We start from the raw sequence: 9,695 nt of genomic DNA, 5'->3' as shown, positions 1-9,695 counted from the left end.
CTCGCGGCGGCGCTCCAGGGCCCGGCTCTGTGCTTCCGTCTCCGCCAGGCGCCTCGCACGAGTCCCGTACAGCGCCCGCAGCCGCTCGCCGGGGCTCCCTGCAGCCTCGGGGGCGGGGTCCTGGGGCGGCGCCCCCGAGAGTCTCCAGGGCCTCGTGGGCCCCCCGGGGACCTCGGCTCTCCAGGGCTGCATTTCCTGCAGGGACAGCCGCAGCCACTGCACCTGGGGGTGACAGTGATTCGCGATCTGTGACGGCACAACGTGTCCCACGTAGGATCTCGAGGTTTGGGGAGGCCGCTGCCTGTTTGAGCCCTGGCGAAAGGCAGGTGGGTGTACCTCCTGTGTTAACCTCTTTAGAGCAGATTTACTGGCCTCCTGGTCTGGGAGGCCGTGGAGTTCCTGTGGCACAACCTGGGGACAAGGCGTAGGAAGAGGAATGGTGAGGGTCCAGCTCGCTGCATTACCCACCCATGGCCACGGAGGAAGCCCTTACCACAGCACCCTGTAGTTCAGGAGCTTCTGACAGCTGTGCCCCACGTGTCACCTCCTGGGTCGGGCGGCCAATGCAGAAGCGCTGAGTGTGGGTGGCTAACAGGGCGGAGGAGTGGAAAGCCATGTCACAGGTCTCACAGAGCAGGAGCCCTGGTTCCCCAGGGTGGGAGTCCATGGATGAGACCCGTTTCCCAACACCAGTTGAGACCTGCAGAAGAAGGGACAGAGGACGGGGAAAAGCAGAGGATGAAGGAGACAGAAAGCCAGAGGCAGGGAGGAAAGATCTATTAGGTCTAAGAGAGCTTCATGTTTTGTTTGGGGAGGAGCCTTAGCTCCCTGGGCAGCAACCACAGGTCTCAGGTCAGGAAAATGGGCGGGGAAACCCTGGCCACCTTTGGGAGGAGCCAGACTTGAAAAAGTGTCACAAAAGTCTGTTCTACTTCATTGCAAGAACTTGGGCAAGGATTTTTTTTTTTTTTTTTTTGAGTTGGAGTCTCTCACTCTGTCCCAGGCTGGAGTGCAGTGGCACACTCACAGCCACCACAGCCTCTACTTGCTGGGCTCAGGCGATCCTTTCGTTTCAGCCTTCCAAGTAGCTGGAACTATAGGCACCTGCCACCATGCCCGGCTAATTTTTTGATTTATTGTAGAGATGAGGTCTCACCAAGTTGTCTGGGCTGGTCTCGAACCCGTGGGCTCTGGGAATCCTCTTACCTCAGCTTGCCAAAGTGCTGGGATTATAGGCGTGAGCCACCACCCTCAGCCTGGGGCTTGGTTTCCCTGTCTGTATTAATAAAGGGGAAAAACCCAGCTGCTTCCTGCACTAGCTGGGCCTTTAGCACTTACTCCATCATTGGTAATTTAATAGCGTCCGACAGGCAAGTGTCATCTTTTTCACTGCTGTATGAAAGTGAATGTCATAACACAGTTAGTGCTATTCTGCAATTCACAGAACACCTGGGAGAGGAGGCAGTCTGCCCTTTTTAGCATTCTGCCTGGAAACCATGTCTTTCCCCTGACCGGAAAATCGGCTCTTGCTACCAACATGCCTCTCTGGAAGCAACCATAGCTTGTGCACAACCAGGTTGCACCAGGGATAGTGGTCTCTCCCTAGTGGAGTAAAGGGAGGGAGATAATTAGCACAGTCCAAGAAATGAAAGCTGTGGAGACACAGTGAATCTATCAATAAGGTAATCAAGATGTTTTTCTCAAAGCCTGGTGGGGGGGGCCCACACAGGCCCTTAACCACGGGTCAAACCTCCACCCCAACCCCAATCTTCTCAAAATATACACACTGAAGTTATAAAGCAGGAGCTCTGAAGTGGCCTTATATTTCTTATGAATCCCTGTTTTCTAAAGAGAGGGGTTTAATTCTCCAAATGCAATATGTAAAGAGTAATAGCAAGTTACAAAGAATTTCAAAGTATGTTATTTCAGTCCAGCTTAATTCCAGCTGAGAAAAAGTACATTTTTTATGTTTTGAGAGAACAAGTAAATGGCAAAGATAAAATCTCAATCAACTTCTCAACTTCCAAATTTGTATTTTGTGACAATATATGATTCCTACTTTCAATGGTTTGACTTCAGAATGGTACAAAAGTGAAATGCATTCAGTAGAAACTGTACACTGGATTTCTTTTCTCAGGCTAGTAACAGACATGCTAGGCAGCAGCAAGTGGCAGCTCCCAGTCAACCACACACAGTCACTGAAAACTTTATGGTGGACTGTGCTGCCAGATGATTCTGCCCAAATGTGGGCTAAATGTAAGTGTTCTGAGCATGTTTAAGGTAGGTGAGGCTACGCTATGATGTTGAGTAGATCAGGTATATTAAGCGCATTTTTGATGTATTTTCAACTTAATTTATTAGGACCTCCTCATTGTAAACTGAGGTGCATCTGTGTTTCACTGATTACAAGATGCACATCAGTATTCACAATTAAAGGAGTGTCATACTTTAATCGGCAAGTTTTGTATTACTACGCAAAATGCCTTTATAGTTGCCATCTTACATTCAATGAAATACGTTAATAGTTCTTACTGCCACTGCTACAGTTTGCACATAATGTCTCATAATACCAGTAGGGACTATAAATACACCGTGGCAGACAGGGTTCCTGCCTTCCTGGCCTTTAAAATCTAGCTCTCTCTGCCTCTAACCTCTATCTACTCCCTCTGGTACACGCTACAAGTTACTCTCTTTCTTTCTTTTTTGAGTTGGAGTCTCACTCTGTCGCCCAGACTGGAGTGCAGTGGCCACTCCTGGCCACCACAGCCTCGCCTGCTGGGCTCCGGCGATCCTTCTGCCTCAGCCTTCCAAGTAGCCGGAATTACAGGCATGCGCTACCACGCCCGGCTGATTTTTTGATTTATTGTAGAGATGAGGTCTTGCACCCGCGGGCTCAGGCAATCCACTCACCTCAGCCTCCCAAAGGCGCGGGATTACAGGCTGAGCCACCGAGCCCGGCACAAGTTACTTTCTAACATGCAATCAGGTTTATTATTTCTCTGATTGTACAAGTTACTTTCTAACATGCAATCAGGTTTATTATTTCTCTGATTGTCTCCTATTAGAGTATGATCTTGGTCCCCTATATCCATTAGGGACTAATTACTATAGGTACAGAAAAAGAGGGCCAATATTTAACTTGTACTTGTCCATCAGATCTTGATCTTGGCCTAAGGTTTCATCTTTTCTAATAAAACCATTTATTCTTCCCTATCAGGCTCTTCTTGCATTCCCAGGGCCTCACACAATGTCTGTAACATACAATAGAGGCTTAGAAAGTATCTGTTGAATTAAAAAAACCTGCTTCTTCCACTGGCCACCCAGCCAGCATTGGGCTCAGGTTTTTGCCCTCTAAGTTCTTATTTAGCAGCAAAACCAAGGAACAGACTTCCCTTAAAATATGTACATTGATAAACACATGGGCGCTGAAAAACAGTTTCTGGAAGGAAAATTTTTTGGTTTCTGACTTTATTACCGATAATTTATTGCACAGGATTCTCTGCATCAAAAAAGTATCTGCTGAAAGGAGAAAGAAACAGGTGTGTCTGAATTAACATTTCCCCCCAACTTCTAAAAATATTTCCCCTTAAAAAGAATCCACTCATCTAATTTTAAGGAAAATATATTTCTTACACAAGACAATCCAAACTGATGCAAAATATTTATTCCAAGTTAGTTATTTTATGCAGTAGTTTCCCCCCAACAGACTTGTGATAACCACATCTTTTCAATCTGTAAATAATGTTATCAAAATAATCTTAATCTTTGAAATCTCACAAAAATTTATATTTTACACTCCACCCTGAATATCAAGGCTGCAAGAATAACACATTTCCTATATCCAAATATTTTACAGCTGTACCCAAAAAGGAAAAAGAAAAAACAAAAACAAACCACATATGCTTGGTTAATTAAGGGCTAAAGTTACCCGAGCAGCCAAAAATAAAATAAAATATCCAAATTATTAGCATTAATTTAATACAATTATAACTTCAATAGTTCCTTTGTCATTGACAATGATTGCTTGAGCACAGGGGTGAGTGCCCCAAGGGCTGGTAGAAGCTGTTGCTGCAGACCAGTGTCTCCTCTTCTCTGCACTGCCAGCTCCCACCTGTGCATCGCCCGTATATACTGTGTGTGTGTGTACATACATCTTAACAATCTTTCCCACCACACAATCTTCTCTCTATTAAGCAGATAACAGAGAACAACAACAACAAAACCTAAACAAGTCAATTGCTCTCTCTTTGGGATATGATTATTTCCCTTGTGCATGAAGAATTCAATAACATAAGAAAGGAAAAGGAAAAGAACGATTTCTTTTGTATACTACTCCCTACACAAACAGAGTTAACTGGGTCAGATTCAACTGTGAGCATTTATATGCCTACTTCCAGGCATCGTCATCTGATGTTTCACTGCTACTGGTTTCTGTGTCCAAGTCCTCAAACTCTGCTTTACAAGTGCTTCTCCAAGGGGAGAACAGGCTAGAACTGCGGCTCTGCAAGAAGCCATTCTTTCCAAAGCCATTTTTTCTCAGCTGCGGTTAGCATGGGAGAGAAAAAAAAAAAAAAAAAGAAAGCCATCAACAACTGCACTGACCCATGGTCCCTGGGAAAGGCCAGGACTCGACTGATTCCAGGTAAAACTGGGGGGCAGTGGGGCAGAGAGGGGCCCTTCCAAGAGATCCCCCTAAGATCTCTTACAGCAGTGCTTTTTAAACATTAATGTGCAAATTAGTCACCTAAGGATCCTTTACAAATGCAGATTTAGTATGTCTGGAGTAGAATTTGAGACTCTGAGAGTTCTGAGTGGCAAGGTCTTATATGTCAGCCTGTACTTTGTCCCTTTTAAGGACTTATCCAACTGTAATTTATGCTGTAAATATATGCTACCAGAAAGTAAGATCAAGGTGGTTTGTAGAAACCCCATTTGTTTTGCTTACTGTAGGATCTAGCAGTGTTTTATTCAGAGAAGAATGCAAGCATTCATTCATTGAATTTACAAAAGCTATACGGCTTTTTAGCTCTGGCCAGAGCACCAGAAGAAAACTATAGTAGAGGGCAGGAAGCAGCGGAAGATAAGCCTGCTTCTTGAAACACAGAGGTTCAGACAATTACTCTGGAATATAGCTTAGTGGGGTTCTGGTAAGGGGTTAGGAAGAAAGAACATATGCCAACTTCCTGGAATCTACTAATCACCAATTTGGTTTTTGTATCCACCACTTGAGATCCCTATTGTCCAGGCAGAGTTAGATGTACCTTTACACTTCTACTATGGTAATTTACTTTGTATTTTCTTTTCAAGGTCTTTCTCTCACATTTAATTATGACTGTTGAGACTCCTTATTCTCCTAGTCATTAACTGGTCTCCAGGAAAGGTTATGACATACCTGTTCTGACTTCATGTGGAATTCTTTGAGTTCATCCTCTGTGAGGGGAAGGCAATTCTCATCATTTTCAGGATATTCCTGCCATCCCATTGCTTTCAATAACCTGGTGGAGGCAGAGGCAAAGAAAATATGACACCATTAAGCCTAAGTGTGCAGCCTACCACTTTCCAGAACATTTTCCTGCCCAGGGTAATAGATGCTAAAGAAGGACTTCTGTGTTCTTCCCTGTGGGACAAGCTTTAATTATGGCTACTCAAGTGCTGATAATTAAATGAAGGCTCTCCACAGTTGAGAGAATAAGAGCTACAGAAGAGAGTAGAAGCAGAAACCAAGACAGCATAAAGAAGGCCTAACTACAAGGGCGCTCTGTCTCATAGACCAAAACAGAGGAAGAAATCCCTAATATCCCATCACTTTGGGAGGCTAAGGTGAAAGGGTCTTTGAGGCCAGTCAATTGAGACCAGAATGAGCCACAAAGCAAGACTTCACTTCTAAAAAAGAAATTAGTTGTGTGTGGCAGCGCATGTCTGTTGTCCTAGTTACAAGGGAGGCTGAGGCAGGAGGATTGCTTGAGTCCAGGAGGTCAAGGCTGTGGTAAGCCGTGATTGTGCCACTGCACTCCAGCCTGGGTGTCAGAGACTCCACTCAAAAAGAAAAAAAGGGGGCGGGGGAGAGGGGTGAGAAAGAAGTGCAACCAAAAACTGGGTCTGAAATTTAAAAAATATATGAAAGCCTTGGAGAGGAGATTATAAAAAAGTTGGCCAAGTCTGTGAAAGAATGCCTGGTAATCAACAGGCCAACCTGGGGGCATACAGAGAGAACATGTTATGATGAAGGGGCACTTCTCTCTGTATACCAGACTCTGACTGGCATGTCTTCAGAAGTATGAACACAGTCCTTATGGGTCATACACCGCATGTCCTGTGATGGTCTCCTCACTCACCTGTGCTCTGCTTCCAGAGAGTGTGAGAGAACCTCTCCTTCTTCCACTATTGGGAGAGCAAGACCATTCTGGTGACAGCCTTCCTCTCCATTTTCCTTTGGTTCAGATGTGCTGTTGTCCTCCAACTGCAATAAGGAAAAAGAAGGACGGATTTGGTTTAAGGTTCTTTTGTGGCAAGATAAGCAACATACAAAATCAAGGAGTCAGAACTCAGGAAAGTACTTTCCAAAAGACAGCCTCAGCCCATAGATTTCCTCCACTTATAAGGACCTGCTATAGCAACAAATCTATTCTAAAATTTATATGGAAAGGCAAAATATCCAGAACAGCTACCACAATACTGAAGGAGAAAAACAAAGTCAAAGGGCTAACATGACCCAACATTAAGACTTACTATAAAAGCTAAGGTAATTAAAAGAGAGTGTTAAGAAGTGTTCACAAGAGGTGTAAAAAAAAGTGTAGTCTTAGTAAAAGAATACACAAATAGTTTAATGGAACAGAATAGAGCTCAGAAATAGATCCACATAAATAGTCAACTGATCTTTGAACACAGGAGCAAAGGTAACACAATGGAGAAAAGAGTCTTTTTAACAAACGATAACAGAACTGGACAGCCACATGCAAAAAAAACCAAAACCAAAACAAAACCTAAACAAACACCTTACACCCTTCACAAAAATGAATTCAAAATAGGTCACAGACTTAAATGTAAAACACAAAACATAAACAAACAACTCTTAAAACTCAGTAAGAAAACAACCTCATTTAAAAAATGGGCAGAAGACCTGAACAGACACATCATCGAAGAAAATATAGATGGATGCTGTACATCATGTCATTACAGAAATGCAAATTACAATTACACAACTATGAGAAGGGCCAAAATCCAGAAAACGGGTAATATCAACAAGCTAGTGAGGATGTGGAGCCATAGGAATTCTCATTCATTGCTGGTGGGAACGCAAGATGGTACATTCACTTTGGAAGACAATTTAGTGGTTTCTTAACAAACTAAACATGCTCGTATCATATAATACAGCAAGTGTGCTCCTTAGTATTTACCTAAAGGAGCTGATAACTTATGGCAACACAAAAACCTACACATGGATGTTCACAGCAACTTGATTTTTTTTTTTTTTTGAGTTGGAGTCTCACTCTGTTGCCCAGACTGGAGTGCAGTGGCCGCTCCTGGCCACCGCAGCCTCGACCGGCTGGGCTCCAGCGATCCTTCCGCCTCAGCCTTCCAAGTAGCCGGAATTACAGGCATGCGTTACCACGCCCGGCTGATTTTTTAATTTATTGTAGAGATGAGGTCTCGCTGCACAGGTGGGTCTCGAACCCGCGGGCTCAGGCCATCCACTCACCTCAGCCTCCCAAAGGCACGGGATTACAGGCTGAACCACCGAGCCCGGCTGCAACTTGATTCTTAACGTCAACACTTGGAAGCAATCAATATGTCCTTCCGTACCTTTGCTGAACAAAGGACTAAACTCACTCTACTAGAGGCTCTAAAAGGCTGTTTGCTACTCCTACAGATAATATCTCTGTACATTTAAAAATCTTACCATATCTTTTAAGAAGAAGAAAGCACATATATAACAAAGGAAGATGCCTATGTTGCCCCAGAAAAACCCTGTGCTCTTACATCCTCCAATTTGTCACAGTCTCTGTTCTCTGAGAAGTCTCCATTCCGGTCATCTTTCAGAGTCTTCAGGAACTCACTCTTCCTGTCAGTGGTTCGGCGGGTCAATTTGGTCAGACGAGAGGAGCTGATCTCAATTGGAGGGGTGGTGCTGGAGGGACTCTGGGCAAATACCATAAATAGGTTGCTCCTGACAGCAAAGAGCAAGAACTGGGATTCTCTGGTTCACTTCTACAGGGCACTGATTTTGAGAGTCTAGTAGTCTATCACTCTACTCTGCCTCTTACCAAACAATCCCTTTATTTACACAGACTTCAGTTATGCAGGGTTTGTATAATTAAGACTGGCTGGCTTACATAGCACCTCTTTGATCTGTCTGAAGACACCAGCAGAACGCCAGTCTAACAGAGGACGACCTCGGTCCACGAGAGAGCATTTATCCTACCCAGTCACTGCCCACACTTTTGTATGCCAACAGAAAACATCAATTATGAAAACACTCTGGGGCAACCCTCTTTTGGGTCCCCTCCGGCTTGGGAGCTTTTCTGTCTTAATAAACTCCTGCTTTCTCAACCCTGCCCCTACCCGCCAGAAACCACTCTGAGCATAGATATAAATGAAATGGCATTATAGCTAAACATGTTATACTGTATATTTGTTAAAATAAATGAGAAACGGCAACTTTAGAAAAGTCTGCGCTGCTTTATCCTCACTCACCTCTTTGGGAGAACTTAGAGCTGTACCACCAGCCAATATCACTGGTTTGGTAACAGAGACTGGACTGGTAAAAGCAGAATCCCGGCTGCAGGAAAAGGATCCTGACTTGTGTTCCATTCTATTAACTTTCCATGCATTAGGCTACAAGGGATGAAAGAACAAATCAGTCAACAAACACACAAACAGAACCTCAGCTAATAAAATCATAAAGCAAAGAGTGAAATGTTATGTGGGCACATAAGTGTCCAGAGCTTACCTGTCTCAATATGTTTGGGAGGCATGTACCTCTTTTGGAGGTTAGTCACTTGAAGGAAAAAGAGGAAGGCGAGAAACAGAAGAGCCATGGGACATTTATAGGTACTGCTCAAAAAAGAGTGCTCTAGTTTAGTAAACCTAGGACGTGCTATAATGACCAAAGTTCAATAGATTTCTTCACTGTGACAATTCTCAATGCATTTAACTGCACATAAGAGTTTGAAAGGCAGTTATATAGCATTTTCCAAACTTACTGGACCCGAAAATGCTTATTTTCATTTGTAGAATCTCATTATGTTGCTCTGACTAGTCTCGAACCCCTGGCTTCAAGCAATTTTCCTGCCTCAGTCTCCCAAAGTGCTAAGATAGCAGGTGTAAGACATTGCACCTAGTCAACTTTTCTTTAAATAGTGTGCTTAACTTCTGATGCAATCTTGAAATTCTATAAAGTACATCAGAAAAATGCTGTTTTCTAGGAACTTTGATGGCAATAGACTAGTACCAGGCCAGGGTGGATACTGTAAATGGTTGGACAATGCTGATTTAGTCCAGAGGCCCTGCTTCTGCTCAGTCTTGCAGGGTCTGGGCCCACTTTGTCACACTGGCCATGGTCCCAACTATGATGGAAGCATAGTGCAGCCTGATTACTGAGTCAACTACACTATCTGAATAGATCAAGAAAGATGAGGCTTAGCCGGGCTCAGTGGCTCAGCCTGTAATCCCGCGCCTTTGGGAGGCTGAGGTGA

At 44.0% G+C, this 9,695-nt stretch overlaps 2 protein-coding genes across 2 annotated transcripts in view; both read right to left on the bottom strand.

The window, feature by feature from the left end:
• The window catches only part of CCDC17 (coiled-coil domain containing 17), a 4,309-nt gene extending 3,642 nt beyond the window's left edge, over positions 1-667 (bottom strand). Inside the window, exons 1-3 of the mRNA XM_008068839.1 lie at positions 494-667; positions 337-411; positions 6-222 (exon numbers count right to left, since the gene is read on the bottom strand). Of these exons, the coding sequence (XP_008067030.1) occupies positions 6-222; positions 337-411; positions 494-667 (466 nt within the window). The remainder of the gene's footprint in view (positions 1-5; positions 223-336; positions 412-493) is intronic.
• Positions 668-3,459: 2,792 nt separating this feature from the next.
• On the bottom strand, positions 3,460-9,531 carry LOC103271360 (vasculin-like protein 1). The gene is made up of 5 exons (XM_008068834.2): positions 8,695-9,531; positions 7,981-8,139; positions 6,336-6,460; positions 5,393-5,495; positions 3,460-4,540 (listed from the first exon to the last, which is right to left on the bottom strand). The coding sequence occupies exons 1-5, from the start codon at positions 8,809-8,811 to the stop codon at positions 4,388-4,390; spliced, it is 657 nt and encodes a 218-aa protein (XP_008067025.1). The 5' UTR covers positions 8,812-9,531; the 3' UTR covers positions 3,460-4,387.
• Positions 9,532-9,695: the final 164 nt, after the last annotated feature.

The sequence above is a fragment of the Carlito syrichta genome, unplaced genomic scaffold (genome assembly GCF_000164805.1).
Source record: "Carlito syrichta isolate Samal-C Ts95f unplaced genomic scaffold, Tarsius_syrichta-2.0.1 Scaffold311587, whole genome shotgun sequence".
Lineage (NCBI taxonomy): Eukaryota > Metazoa > Chordata > Mammalia > Primates > Tarsiidae > Carlito > Carlito syrichta.
The sequence above is the reverse complement of the archived record's forward strand: the minus strand, read 5'-3'. Positions and strand labels throughout refer to the sequence as shown.

Excerpts from the sequence above, each read along its gene's own strand:
- LOC103271360 (XM_008068834.2), bottom strand. The coding sequence starts at position 8,811 with ATGGAACACAAGTCAGGATCCTTTTCCTGCAGCCGGGATTCTGCTTTT. Across the intron at positions 8,140-8,694 it reads CTCTAAGTTCTCCCAAAGAG|AGTCCCTCCAGCACCACCCC; the intron begins GTGAGTGAGGAT and ends GTATTTGCCCAG. Across the intron at positions 6,461-7,980 it reads ACTGTGACAAATTGGAGGAT|TTGGAGGACAACAGCACATC; the intron begins GTAAGAGCACAG and ends TCCTTATTGCAG.